The sequence below is a fragment of the Desmodus rotundus genome, chromosome 11, assembly GCF_022682495.2.
Source record: "Desmodus rotundus isolate HL8 chromosome 11, HLdesRot8A.1, whole genome shotgun sequence".
Lineage (NCBI taxonomy): Eukaryota > Metazoa > Chordata > Mammalia > Chiroptera > Phyllostomidae > Desmodus > Desmodus rotundus.
In genome coordinates, this window is record NC_071397.1 from 58,343,716 (window position 1) to 58,359,032 (window position 15,317).

Genomic DNA, 15,317 nt, shown 5'->3' on the forward strand with positions numbered 1-15,317 from the left:
TGCTGAATACATATCATGAGGGTACAAAGCTTAGGGAAAGTTTGCTAATGAAGTAATACGTACTTAGAAAACTTGAAAAAAATTAAGCTACAATAAGGCAAGAAACAGAAATAAAAGACATACAGATTGGGACTGAAAACTATCTCTATTTGTATATAACAAAAAATCCCAAGGAATCTACAAAAATCTCCTAGAACTCATAAGTGAATTCAGCAAGTTCTCAAGACACATGAGCAAAACGCAAAAAGCAAACACATTTCCACATACTGTGGAAATGATGAAGAAAACATGCAGAAACCAAAATTAAAATCATAATACCATTTACAACTGCTCCAAAGAAAATGAAATACTTAGCTATACACTTAAAAGATGTACAAGATCTGAATTGCTAAAGAGTACAAAATGCTGATGACAGAAATCTAAGACCTAACTAAATAGCAAGATATACTAAGTTTATCGATTGGAAGATTCAACATAGTAAAGATGTCAACTCTCCGCAAGTTGATCTATTGGTTTAATGTAGTTCCAATAAAAATTCCAATTAGGATTTTTTGTCATTGACAAGTTTATTCTAAAATGTATATGAAAAGCAAAGGAATCAGAATAGCTAACACAATTTTACCCCCCAAAAAGTAGGAGAAATTACTCTACCTGATATTAAGGCTTACTGTGTAGCTACAATAACCAAGAAAGCGTGGTATTAGCAAAAGGACAGACACACAGATCAGTGGAAAAGAACTGAGGACCCCGAAGTGAGCCTACACAAATATGCCCAACAGATTTTTGAGAAAGATGCAAAACCACTTTCATGCAGGACAGGTAGCCTTCTCAACTAACAATGCTAGAGTAATTAATTAGACTTCATAGGCAAAAAACCTTGAAGTAAGTGTCACATCTTATACTGATAGCAGTTCGAAAGAGATCATAAGACTTAGATGTAAATGTACAATTATAAAACTTTTTGAAAAAAGATAGGAGAAAATCTTCAGATCTACAGCTAGACGGAGTTCTTTTCCATAAAAGGAAAAACTGTATATTGGACTTCATCAAAATTTAAAACATTTGCACTATAAAAAACCCTGTTAAGAGTTTGAAAAGGCAAACTAAAGATTTGGAGAAAATATTTGTAAAGGACTAATCTTTGACAAAGAACTGGTATCTTCAATATAGAAAGAATTATCACAACTCAACAGTTAAAAAATCCAATTATAAATGGGACAAATGACATGAGCTATCATTTCACATAAAAGGATGAAAAAATGGTAAGTAAGCACAGGAACACAGGTTCAACAACATTAGCAATTAGGCAAATGCAAGTTAAAACCACAAGAGATATCACTATATACCTAGAATAATAGCTAAAATAAAAAACAGTAACACCACCAAATGCTGGTGAGAATGCCGAGATTCCTGGTGGTGTGTAAATGATGCAGCCACTCTGGGAAAGTTAGGCAGCTCATTTGAAAATTAAACATAAAACTGTCATACAACCCAACAACTGCATTCCTGGGCATTTATTCCAGAGAAATGAAAATTTGTATGTTTACACAAAAACCTGCACACTAGTGTGTGTGTTTATAGCAGCTTTATTCACAATGGCTCCAAACAGGAAACAACCCAGATGTCCTTCAACAGGTGATGGTTAAAGAGTGGTACAGCTACACCAAGGAATACTAGTCAGTAAAGTAAAAGAACCAAGTATTTATACACCCAAAAATCCAAATCAATCTCCAGGGAATATGATGAGCACACAAAGGCCAATCCCAAAGTGTTCCATACGGTATGATTACATTTATATAATATTCTTGAACTGAAGCAGATTAGTGGTTGCCAGGGGTTGGACATGGGGTTAAGAGGAAGAAAGGTGTGGATATAAAAGAAGAGCAGCACAAGACATCTTTGCAGAATTAGAAATGTTTGGAATATTGACTATGGTAACAGACACATGGACCTACACAGGTAATAAAACTGTATACAACTTAACATACATACATATACACAGGAAAAACTGTACAAGTAAACAAGTAAAACTGGTAAAATGAGTAAGATTGAATCAATGTCAATATCCTGGTCATGATATTACATTATACTATGGTTCTGTAAAATGTGATAATTGAGAAACTGGGCAAAATATAAAGGTGATTTTTTTCTATATCATTTCTTACAATTGCATATGAATCTACAATTATCTCAATTTTTAAGTGTGATTATTAACTACATGAAAAACAAAATGCATTGTTAAGTAACTATAGAAAACAACTTAGCCTAACTATGAATAGTTTTAATAAAGTCAAAAATTAAAACACTGAAAAATGATGTCACTAAAATTATGACTGTATTTGTAAATGTATGAGGGAAATGTGCTTGTACATAACGGAATATAAGGAAGAGGGACTGAAAAAAGAGAGCAATAATCTTATCTTCCAGAAAGTCAATAGCTGATGCCTAGAACTGAAAAAATCAAAAAGGAGAAATATTAGCATGTTATTCAGGTACAGGAAAACAAAGTTTTTAAACCCATTAAAAATATTCGAAAGGAGCTGACAATGGAATGAGAATTTTGGAGGTTGGGAGGAAGATCAAGAGAATGTTTTATTTTGGGGGAGACAAGGGTATCATAAGGTATGTGTGTATTTGTTTGAGGTAAAATGACATATAACATGTCATACAATTCACCTATTTAAAGTACACAACCTATTGGTTTTTAGAATACTCAGAGTTGTACAATCATCACCATCAATTTAAGAACATTTTCCTTTCTCCAAAAAGAAAACATGTACCCATTAGCAGTCATTGCCCATTTCCTGAGACAGATAAAATACAGACATAGATAGAAATAAATATGCAGAAAGATAGATAGATAAAAGTACACTTTGACTTTGCCACCTGAGTGAAATCAGTCCCCATTGACTTCAGTATTTCTTACTGATGTCCTTTTTGTTTTGTTCTTACAGAACTTCCTCTTACAGGCAGTGAGTTCTTTGAAAGTAGCTGGGAGATGGTATTAGTGACAAACCAAATAGATATTCCATCACTCCTATTGCATAATTTTTATAATTGTGCTGAATTCAGAACAAAGCACATTTTCAGCATCCCAGCTTCCTGCACCCAATGGGGTCAATAAGCCCAACTGTTGAATTAATTCCACCACAGTGGTCTGGACAAGGCAGGAACACCCTTGGCGGCCAGAACAGTATCCAAGAGAAGCAAGCACACCACACCAATCAGGGCCACAGGAGAGAACACTGAGGCTGACAACAGGCAGAGAGTAGAGACTGGTTTTCTGTAACAAGCCTTATAGAACCAAATGACTCTTTATATATATGTATGAATAAGTTTTAAATGAAAATTTGACTTTTAAAAGTTTTCTATTTCACTTCCCTTAAAGTTCAGGAAGGGGAGAAATTAGCAGATAAAAATTTATGTGATAAGACAATTATATTAATATTGAACATCTTATCTTGCCTATACCAGATAGTGCCCAAAGGACAGATCTATATCAGTTCCATACATCTACAACCCTCTGTGATACCTAGCATGGCACTAAGCAACCAGAAGACATTCAAACTAGTTTTTCTTTGTAAAGTAGATGGTGTTTTATATATATAACAATATCTGAATTATCACAGGAATTGTGGATTCTACACAATCATGATTGAACTTATTCTTCAATAAGTTATTAAAAGGATATAAATCTTAAGAAAGCTTTTCTTTAAATGCTCTAGTGCACCTCCTAAGTATCCCCCCACCCAAAAAAATTATTTTAATACAAAAGGTCTTGAAAACTGGCATGGAAGGTAAATACTTAATATACTCCTTCATTCAAAATTAAAAGATTCACTTCCAGCCAAGATGGAGGTGTAGGTAGACACACTGTGCCTCCTCACACAACCAAAAGAAGGACAACAATTTAAAAACAAAAACAACCAGAACTGACAGAAAATCGAATTGCATGTAAGTCCGACAACCAAGGAGATAAAGAAGACACATTCATCCAGCCTGGCAGGAGGGGTGGAGACGGGCAGTGGGGCAGAGAGGACTCCTGGCAAGGCGGTGGCTGGCAGACCCGGCGAGGTGGCAGATTGTGGAGCGGGGTTGGCAAGGCTGCAGCTGGTGGACCCAGCAACAGACCGCACAACCCAGGGCTCCAGCGCGGGGAAATAAAGCCTCAAGCCTCTGAGTGAAAACACCTGTTGGGGTTGAGGCGGCAGCAGCAGGAGAAACTCCCAACCTCACAGGAGAGTTCCTCAGAGAGACCCACAGGGTTCTAGAACACACACAAGCCCACCCACCTGGAAAGCAGCACCAGAGGGGCCCAATTTGATTGTGGGTAGTGGAGGGAGTGACTGAAATCCAGCGGAGAGTGGAGCAAGCACCATTAATCCCTCTCAGCCCCTCCCCCACATACAGCATCACAGAGCAGCGACCAGCATTACCCTGCCCTGGTGAACACCTAAGGCTCCGCTCCCTTATGTAGCAGGCGCACCGAGATCCAAAAAAAAAAAAAAGGCCCAAATGAAAGAACAGATCAAGGCTCCAGAAATAATACAACTAAGCAACGAAGAGATAGCCAACCTATCAGATGCACAGTTCAAAACACTGGTAAGCTCACAGAATTGGTTGAATCTGGTCGCAAATTAGATGAGAAAATGAAGGCTATGCTAAGAGAAACAAAGGAGAATGTACAGGGAACCAATAATGATGACAAGGAAACTGGAACTCAAATCAACGGTGTGGACCAGAAGGAAGAAAGAAATATCCAACCAGAAAAGAATGAAGAAACAAGAATTCAAAAAAATGAGGAGAGACTTAGGAATCTCCAGGACACCTTTAAATGTTCCAACATCCAAATTATAGGGGTACCAGAAGGAGAAGAGGAAGAACAAAAAGTTGAAAATTTATTTGAACAAATAATGAAGGAGAACTTCCCCAATCTGGCGAAGGAAATAGACTTCCAGGAAGTCCGGGAAGCTCAGAGAGTCCCAAAGAAGCTGGACCCAAGGAGGAACACACCAAGGCACATCATAATTACATTACCCAAGATGAAACAGAAAGAGAGAATCTTAGAAGCAGCAAGAGAAAAGGACACAGTTACCTACAAAGGAGTTCCCATAAGACTGTCAGCTGATTTCTCAAAAGAGACCTTACAGGCAAGAAGGAGCTGGCAAGAAATATTCAAAGTCATGAAAGGCAAGGACCTACATCCAAGATTACTGTATCCAGCAAAGCTTTCATTCAGAATGGAAGGGCAGATAAAGTGCTTTTCAGATAAGGTCAAGTTCAAGGAGTTCATCATCACCAAGCCCTTATTATATGAAATGTTAACGGGATTTATCTAAGAAAAAGAAGATAAAAAACATGAACAGTAAAAATGACAGCAAACTCATAGTTATTAACAACCACACCTAAATCAAAAACAAAAGCAAACTAAGCAAACAACTAGAACACGAACAGCACCACAGAAATGGAGATCACATGGAGGGTTATCAACAGGGGAGTGGGAGGGGGAGAGAGGGGGGAAAGGTACAGAAAATAAGTAGCATAAATAGTAGGTAAAAAATAGACAGGGGGAGGGTAAGAATAGTGTAGGAAATGTAGAAGCCAAAGAACTTATAAGTATGACCCATGGACATGAACTATAGGGGGGGAATGTGGGAGGGAGGGGGTGGGCAGGATGGAGTGGAGTGAAGGGGCGGAAATGGGACAACTGTAATAGCATAGCTAATAAGTATATTTTTAAAAAAATTAAAAGATTCAAAATCTACAAATATTACCAAAGGGAGATAAAATATTTTTTCCTGCTTTACTGAGATATGATTGACAAATAAAAGTATAAAATATTTAAAGTATACAACGTGATGATTGGCTATACATTGAGAAAGGATTCCCACCATCCAGTTAACTAATAGATCATCATATATACCTCACATATAGGCCAGTTAAATTTAATAAATAAAACTTAACATCTTCTGTCATGACTTCGGGATAATTTCTCAATAATCACAAAATTCTATTTTATCTCTACTTCTAAAATGAATAATACTTCATTAAATACTGACAATTAAAATTTTTTATTTCAACAATCTCTTCAGAAATATCCCATACCATCTCCCTATAATATCTATGTAGGTAAAAAATTAAAAATAAACTTTTTTGGAAAAAAAAGTGACATGGCAAAATGAATAAAAATATTAGTTTTAATAAAACATATTCTTCTCTTAATTAAACAAGTAATATAGGCCAAAATATTAACAGTGATTACCTCTGAGTGCAGGGAATACAGGTAAGTGGCATTCCCTTTGTTACCTTTTTGCCCTTTCTGCCTAACAACACAATTTTCCTATAATATACACATGAAAAGAATTTAAAAGGACATAATGAAAAACAGCTCTCCTATAATGAACTCATCATACACTTTAGCAGAGATACTCCTAAAAAGCCCCTTGAAAGTTAATGACAAAAGCTGAGAAAATGAGACCTCAAAACAAATGAAATGTCACAAACTAAAATAGGAAGAAAAAGGAGAAATTTGGTAAACCATAGCTTCTCTTAATAAATATTGCTGAGAATTGTATCTCAAGTGACTCTGCATCTCCTTAATGATCACAAATAAGTAGCTTGCAGAAACATGTATTACTGCATTACTATCACTTTGAATATTATTTTCTAAAACGTATTTTAAGAATCTCATGAACTTCTAAGCACTTACTGCTGTAAGGCCTTCATTATTACAAATGTTGACATCGGCACTGTATTCTAATAATTTACTCATGCATTTCTTCTGCCTGAAAAGAGAGACAGTCATAAATAACTGATAAAATGACAATTATCTTGCTGAAATATTAACTATACTCAATATTAGTTAATAGCAAGTATCAATCTATATCTGCAATATTTAAATAAACACTGTAACATCTGAAATAATATATAAAATGGCATCTATGACTCAAAGGTAATAGGATAAAGGAAAAGCAGAATAGTATTTTTATGTCATTGGGATGTATTCATCATTCAAAATGCCAAGATTTGCTCTGGCTAGTGTGGCTCAGTGGATGGAGTGCCGGCCTACGAACTGAAAGGTCTCAGGTTCGATTCCCAGTCAGGGCACATGCCTGGATTGCAGGCTAGGTCACTAGTTGGGGACATGTGAGAGGCAACCAATCCATGTATCTCTCATACCTTGATGTTTTTCTCCCTCTCTTTCTCCCTCCCTTCCCTCTCTCTAAAAATAAAAAAATAAAAATAAATAAAAGCCAAGCCCTGGCTGGTATGGCTCAGGGATGGAGCACCAGCCTGTCAACCACGGTGTGGCAGGTTTGATTCTCGGTAAGGGCACATGCTTGGCTATCGGCTGGGTCCCCAGTGGGGGATGTGAGAGAGGCAACCACACATTGATGTTTCTCTCCCTCTCATTCTCCTTCCCTTCCCCTCTGTCTAAAAATAAAGAAAGAAAATCTAAAAAAAACCCCCAAAATAAACCCTAACATGAATTATAGAAACATATACACAAAATTACTAAAATGCATCCTCCTACCCACTTCATTTTTTTAAATTATGTTTAGTGTGGTAAAATACACATAACATAAAATTTAGCACCTTTATTTTATTTTATTGATTTTTAGAGAGAAACATTGATTTGTTGTTCCATTTATTCATGCATTCATTGGTTGATTCTTTTTTTTTTTCTTTACGATTTTATTTATTTTTATAGAGAGGGGAAAGGAAGGAGAAAGAGAGAGAAACATCAATGCGTAGTTGCCTCTCATGTGTCCCCCACTGGGGACCAGGCCCACAACCCAGGCATGTGCCCCGACAGGGAATAAATCAGCAACTCTCTCTAGTTCGCAGTCCAGCACTCAGTCCACTGAGCCACATCAGCCAGGGCTCATTGGTTGGTTCTTGTATATGCCCTGACCACGGGTTGAACCCACAACTTGGGCATATTGGGACAACACTCTAACCAACTGAGCTACCCCACCAGACCCAGAATTTAGCATCTTAACCATTTTTAAGTGTACAGTTCAGTGGTATTAAGTATATTCATATTTTGCAATCATCACCACCATCTATCTCAAGAACTATTTTCATCTTGAAAACTGAAATCCATTAAACAGTAACTCCCCATTCCCTCTCCCCCCAGCCCCTTGTAACCACCATGCTACTTTCGGTCTCTACAATTTGGGTTTATCTAAGTACCTCATAAAAGTGGAATCACACAGTTGTTCGTCTTTTTGTGCTTAGCCTAATTTCACTTTGCACAACATCCTCAAGATTTATCCCTTTTTTAGCATATGTCAGAATTTCCTTCCTTTCTAAGGCTGGGTAATATTCTGCTGTATGTATATACCATATTTTGCTTATCCATTCACCTGTCCATGGATACTAAGGTTTCTTTCATTTTAGCTACTGTGAATAGCTATAAACATGGGTACAGAAATATTTCTTCAAGACCCTGCTTTCAATTTTATTGGGTATATACCAGAGGTGGGACTGTTGGATCATATGGTAATTCTATTTTTAATATTTTGAGGAATTACCAAACTGTTATTCAGAGCATCTGCGCCATTTTACATTCCCACCAACAGTGCCCAAGACTTCCAATTGCTCCACATCCTCACCAACACTTTTTTTAATAGCCATACTAATGAGTGAGTTAATATTTAATTATGGTTTTGATTTGAATTTCCCTAATGATTAGTGATATTGAGAACCTTTTCATGTTTAGTAACCATCTGTGTATCTTCTCTGGAGAAATTCCTATTCAAGTTCTTTGCCCCTTTTTGACTGCCTACCCATTTAATTTGTTGTCACAATGTTTTTTCTTAGCCTGATCAATTACTAGTCACTATTCCATATTCATCTCAATGTCCCCTTCACTAAATAATGAAATGAAAATCAACACTTTGGAAACAAAGTATATACACACATATACACCTTTGTGTGTATATAATATCCATTTTATATATATGCATTAAGGAAATATGGCATAAAAATTTATTATCTACTTGAGTAAATAATTAGATATATAAAAACACGTAATAGTGTATGTGTAACAGATATTATGTGTAGTATGTTATATATGTATTGTATATAGTATTAACATAATATATATGAGTATAGTTTCTACACATATAATATATGGTATATAGAATATTTAGTACATACAGTATATATGTGTATATTTAACTATTTATTCAATTAGATCATAAATTTCTCATGCCATGGATTATATTTCTTTAATCAACTCAGTACTAAGCATACCTAGGCACTCTCAATAAAACTTTATGAATTATTATTAATAAGGCAGTAAGTAAAATTTTTATTGGCTGAATAAATCTTTTATAAAAACAAACTTCTTGCTTTGAGTTTTGTATCTAAAATGAAGTTGCAATGTCATTTAACATCATAATTATAACCAAAGAAACTGAAGAAAATAAAGCTGAGTAAACTTATAAGTTCAAACATTTACAAAAGTCCTTCATCTAACACATTGTTATGAACACATTCTAAAATAAATCTTCAATAATGCTAAGACAACAGAACAGTCATATTAAAATAAGTACACTGTTTAAAATATGTATGTGTGTCTGTACCTATATTGCTGAATTTATAAAACCTATACAGAAGCCTGTCAGCTTATTGCCAAAATAAACATTTAGTGGAAATGGGCCAGTGGAATAGTCCCAAAGATGTGTTTTTGTTAGGGGTCACTGCAGAAAAAGAGAAGTCCGTAATGATCCTCTCAAAACTGAACTGCAAACGGTACTTGGCAATATGAGAGAAATATATCCTATTTTTCTTACTTAACAATCATTATTGCTACTCTCCAGAACCTGAGGTAAGTCAAAACAACCCACTAAGTGAGCACCTATTTTGCTAAAAACTGGAGCTAAAATATTAACTAATACACAGGCTTTGCACTTTATGAGCTCACAATCCTGCCAAAAAAATAAAGAAGAAATCATGTTTCAAATCTGAGCAATATGAATTAAACTGTGAAACCTAAGGATACACAATAATTTTGAAGTCTTCCCTTTTATTCTCATACAACTGTGAGCAACACTGGATCATCCTGTATAGGAAACAACTATTTTCCTGCCCCAATATTGCAACATTAGGGAAGCTTATGGTAACCCAAATGATAGGGACCTGTCATCTAAGTACTATGTGACAGCTTAATGAGTCTTCTGCTGGAAAGGAGGGCAATTCAGTACTAAGGCACCCAGCACTAATGGGTAATGCTAAAGCAGGGCGCCTGACAATGATAGCTGCGGGAACAAAACAAAAAACCCCAAGAAACAAATGGACTAGCAAAAGAGGCAAAATTACCCTATGACATGCTTTAGTCTACACAAATATACTCATAAAAAAATTAAAGTAAAAAGCTATTTCTGAAAACGTAAGAAGCTATAGGAAGTAACAAGTACTCAAATGGCTTAGCAAACATTTATTGAGCACCTCTAAATTGTACAAGACACCCTTCAATAAATACACCCATGTGTCCTTGTTGAGACAAGGAGATTATTTTTCTATGTGTAACTTTTTCAAAGACCTTTGTCACTATTCTACCAACGCTTGGAATGAGGTATCTAGATCTGAGATTAATTCAGCAAGGAAATTAATAATTTACTCTATAACACTGGGGTGACACCCTACAACATACCTAATGTGGCCAATTATTATAAAAACAATTCTTTCATCAGCTGCTGTTACCGATTAGAAAAGTGCATAACTAAACTCGCTCATATGCTAAATCAGGAAATGGGGAAGACCAGACAGGGTCAAAAGACTATGCCTTTCTCAGTCCAATTTACACATCACTAACGTTCTTATGTTTTTGGTTATATGCAAATTTGTCTTAGATTAATGCAGTAGAAAATTTTAGCCCCATATCCATATCTAGAATCTTAGTTCAAACAGAAAACAAAAATATTTTCAAGAGTAATCAAAAGAAGAGACACATAGAAACAAACTTGCATAAAGTAGTTTGATAGCATTAGAAAAATGTTTATATGTTTCTCAAACTCAGAATCAAAAACTGCTTATTTTCATTTTGAATATAAACATTTTTGTCTGGTTTCTCAGTCCAACAGAATTTTAAGAAGTAAAACATAGTGATAGAGGCAGACATAGACATGTGACATCTAATATTTTTTACAAAAAAGGGGAGAGAAACCATAAAAAGTATAGTAGGATTTAAAACAGCACTCCCTGCCATGGCTGGTGTAGCTCAGTGGATTGAGCGTAGGCTGCAAACCAAGGAGTCGCCAGTTCGATTCCCAGTCAGGGCACATGCCTGGGTTGCAGGCCAGGTCCCTGGTACTGGGCACGTGAGAGGCAACCACACACTGATAATCCTCTCCCTCTCATTCTACTTCTCTTCACCTCTATCTAAAAATGAATAATTAAAATCTTTAAAATAGCACACCCTAACATAATGATGTTCATAATGATAACCAGAGTTATCAGGAAAAGGCAAAAATATATTTACACTTTGGAAATACTACTTTCATAATGGGGAAAAACGGATTTAATTAAAAAATCAAAAGGAAGGCTAGCAAGCACACTATTTATTGAGGAAACATTTTGTCGTAACTGAAATGAAAAGTAGTTTTGGCACTGAAAGGAGTAAGCTACCCTTATCAAGAAAGCTTACTCTATCTAGTACAGCTCATTCTCAAATAATTACTATACATAAACTGGATACAATATTTACCCTGTATTTAGTTCCATTAATAAAATTAACTAAATAAGCAATTGGGAAAATAGGCCATGGAGTAAGATGTGGCTAAAGATTAGCAGGAAAAAAACACCAAAACAATAAAGGTGAAAATTATGTTTTTCAGAAAATTAAATGTCATTATAATACAAGTAAAAATGAACTTCAAATATATTTTCAAGAAGAGAGATATCAGTAAACAATTTCATAAATTATTTAATATGATAGTTACTTAAAAATTGAATATGACCCAAGACCCTCTTCCCAAGACCAATATTGGGGAAAAAAAATCAAATCAAGGTAGAGTGCCTTGAATACTGATAATACAACCTAATCTACTTAAGGAAACAAATATTTACCCATTTCTAGCTGCCAAATGAAGTGGAGTACAGCCTGAAATATCTTGGTAGTTAGGATTTGCTCCTTTCTTTAATAGCAGAACCAAGCATTCCACAGATCCACAACTAAAACAATATTAAAAACAGGTCAGATACATTCAACAAACAGCCAAGTTGACATAGCTTAATTAAAGAACAAAAATCTCTATTAAGCACATTATTTTTCAAGCCCATATTAACCTAAAGTTTGACTTAACTTCTGTCACAAATAATAAATGTCCTGTACTTTAAGATACTATAAAGCCAATGACCATGTGCAGTTAGCATATAAAATCTCATATTGGCTGAATAAAGCCAATTGAAATTCATTCAATGAAATTCATTCATTGAAAAAAATTTCGATGAATGAACCCTCTTAAGTACTTCTAGGAAAGACAATCCTGTGCCTAACCTACTCTGATCCGACCGAGAACAAGCTAGGACAGAGGGTATGAGACTGGAGTCCAATGCAAGGTTAACAACTTATACAGAGAAGAATGCAAGCATAGCACACTATGCCCTAAACATATACACAACCACTCAGCAGTCCTCATCTCCCTCCATAACTACTGTGGGCCAACACTGACTCAAAGCCTACTACTGATCATTACTCTAGACCAGAGTTAATCCAAAATATCTTTAATCTTACTTTGCTGCAATGTGAAGTAAGCTTCTTTTCACACGTCCAAATGCATAGTTAACATCAAACTTCGAATTTGATAGTAGTTCAGAAACAGATCTACACAAAAGAAAATTGAAGTGTTGATATGTTTTAAAAAATACTTTTAAAAAACACACAGGTAAAGTTAGTAGCTCTTTAGTTACTCCTACCAATTAATTATTCAAAAGATTCTCTCTTGCATAAACTAAAAAACAGGCATTGTTCTTTAAGTGTGGCATGGCAGCCAGCACAGTATCATCCAAAACCCAGCTGCCCTGACCAACACTAGTGCTGAAGATTTCCTCATTCGCACCGTGTCACCTCCTCTGAGGACATCTAAGTAGCCTCCAGCTCACTCTAGATTCTTAAGGAACAAAGGGAGTAGGGCTGGCTGCTCCCCTTGCAGAAAGCTGAGCCCAGTTATATTAACCTTGACCAAATAAGAAAAATCAGAGACAAAAAAATGTGTTAATTATTATCAGACAGAAATTTTAAAGCAAAAAACTTGTTTCAAAATATAGTTTCTCTTCGCTTTCTTATTTACACCAAACTACCCAATGGCTAACCACAGCACAGCTGTCTGCTAGAAATGTATCACCTCATCCCACAATCACATAACTGTATCTTCTTTACTTTATTTCTATGATCAGCACAATTACAGAGGTCCCCCTTTTCCCCTCTTTGCCTACCTGCACCCAGCCCCCACCAACCAAATACTTGACTTAATATCTGACTATTTATTTTAAAAAATCTCTTGCCATAGGAGCTTTAAAAATCTTGTTTCTTAATTCACAGAGAGAAAATTGTAATAGGTTAAATAATGTGCCCCCAGACAACATCTATGTCCAAACTGCATGTGTGTATGTACATACAACATTCAGATAAATTTTTATTTCTCAAAAAGTATAAATTTGTGAAATAGGAACTTACCTGTGTTGATCAGCCATAACCATTGGCATTAATGTATAAACAGCAGTTTCATTATCTGATAAAGAAAAAAAAAGAATTCCTTTATCTCCTACTTTTTCCAAAGGGTGATACCTAAGACTGTTTTAGAGTTTTCTTAACTCTACATACAGAGTAGGAGAAGAGGTGAAAGAAAGTTAGGAATAGTGCAGAATATCAGAAGTATCGTGAAATTTGCAATAATGCAGAATTTCTTATCCCCTCTAATACTCATCCCCTCTACATCACCATAAAACTGCTTAACTTCTAGAGCTGAGGGAAAAATTAAGAGTCCTAATATTTTTCTGCAGCTTTAACAACTAAAATTTCTTTTATTTCCAAGGAGGTGGTTATTGACTTCATGTTTTATCATAGTTACATGTACTTTGGGGGATAAGTATATATGGCCCTGGCTGGTGTGGCTCAGTGGATTGAGTGCTAGCCTGGTAACCAAAAGGTCACCTGTTCGATTCCCAGTCAGGGCACATGCCTGAGTTGTGGGCCAGGTCCCCAGGAGCTGGGGGTTGGGGGGCGGTGCGCATGGAACGCAACCGCACATTGATGTTTTTCTCCCTCTCTTTCCCCCTCCCTTCCCTTCTCTCTAAAAATAAATAAATAAAATCTATTTTTTAATGTTTAAAAACTAAAATTAAATTAAAAATACACAGTACCTGTTTCTTGCCAATATTATAACAAAAAATATTTCAGAAGCTTTTGTAAAACAGCATTAAAGTCTTTGTTTTACTTATTAATTTTAACTACTCTCACATTTTCATTTGTATCTTTTATAGCATAAATTCATACAAACATGATCCAAAAGAAAAGGTTATATAAGTCAATAACATCTATAATGCTACATATCATACTTACGTAAGTTTCAGCTAGTGTTTGAATTTATTTTTATTTATTACTAATGGTCATTTCTCAGTTCAATCCATTTTAGAGGTTTATGTTTTTTAAGTAAGTTACTTACAAAGAAATAACCCTAACAACTCCCATTTAGCCCTTAAAAACTTTATTTTTTAATCCTCAATTGAGGTTATACTCATTGATTTTGGAGAGACAGAAAAGGAGGGGGGAAGGGGAGGAGAGGGATGAGAAAGAAATCTCAACTGGTTGCCTCCCATAGGTGCCCCGAGGGTGGATCAAATCTGCAACCTTTTGGTGCATGGGAGTGACACTCTTACCAAATGAACTACCAGGCCAGGGCCAGCCATTAAAAAGTTAATACCAAAGCTAACAGTAATGAGTTAAATTTTGAGAAGGAGAACAAATATATAATATCGAAGTATCTCCCCAAAATATTGATTAATTACAGAGGAAAATATAGTAAGTTTATAGTGGAGAACCCAGAGGATATCACCTAATCAAGTGATACAGGGTAGTAAAATCACCAGAAATAATACACATTGATATCATATAGCCCCTGATACAATCCATTGAGAAGGGCAACATCACTTTTGCAATATTCTTGCCAAAAATGCGTAACTTTAATCATGAGAAAACACCAAACTCAAATTAAGGGGAATTCTGCAAAATACCTAAATAGTACTCTTACAAATTCTCAAGGCCATCAAGCCCTGGCCAGATGGCTCAGCTGGTTGGAGCGTTATCC

General features: G+C 35.6%; 1 protein-coding gene across 4 annotated transcripts in view; it reads right to left on the reverse strand.

Annotated features, from left to right (window-relative positions):
• The window catches only part of HACE1 (HECT domain and ankyrin repeat containing E3 ubiquitin protein ligase 1), a 90,405-nt gene that overhangs the window by 66,495 nt on the left and 8,593 nt on the right, over positions 1-15,317 (reverse strand). For 3 of the 4 annotated variants that reach the window (XM_024551769.3, XM_045188640.2, XM_045188641.3), the window contains exons 2-5: positions 13,688-13,742; positions 12,746-12,835; positions 12,079-12,183; positions 6,710-6,785 (exon numbers count right to left, since the gene is read on the reverse strand). In XM_024551769.3, the coding sequence (XP_024407537.1) occupies positions 6,710-6,785; positions 12,079-12,183; positions 12,746-12,835; positions 13,688-13,742 (326 nt within the window). The remainder of the gene's footprint in view (positions 1-6,709; positions 6,786-12,078; positions 12,184-12,745; positions 12,836-13,687; positions 13,743-15,317) is intronic. The other variant, XM_045188643.2, reaches the window with a different exon arrangement.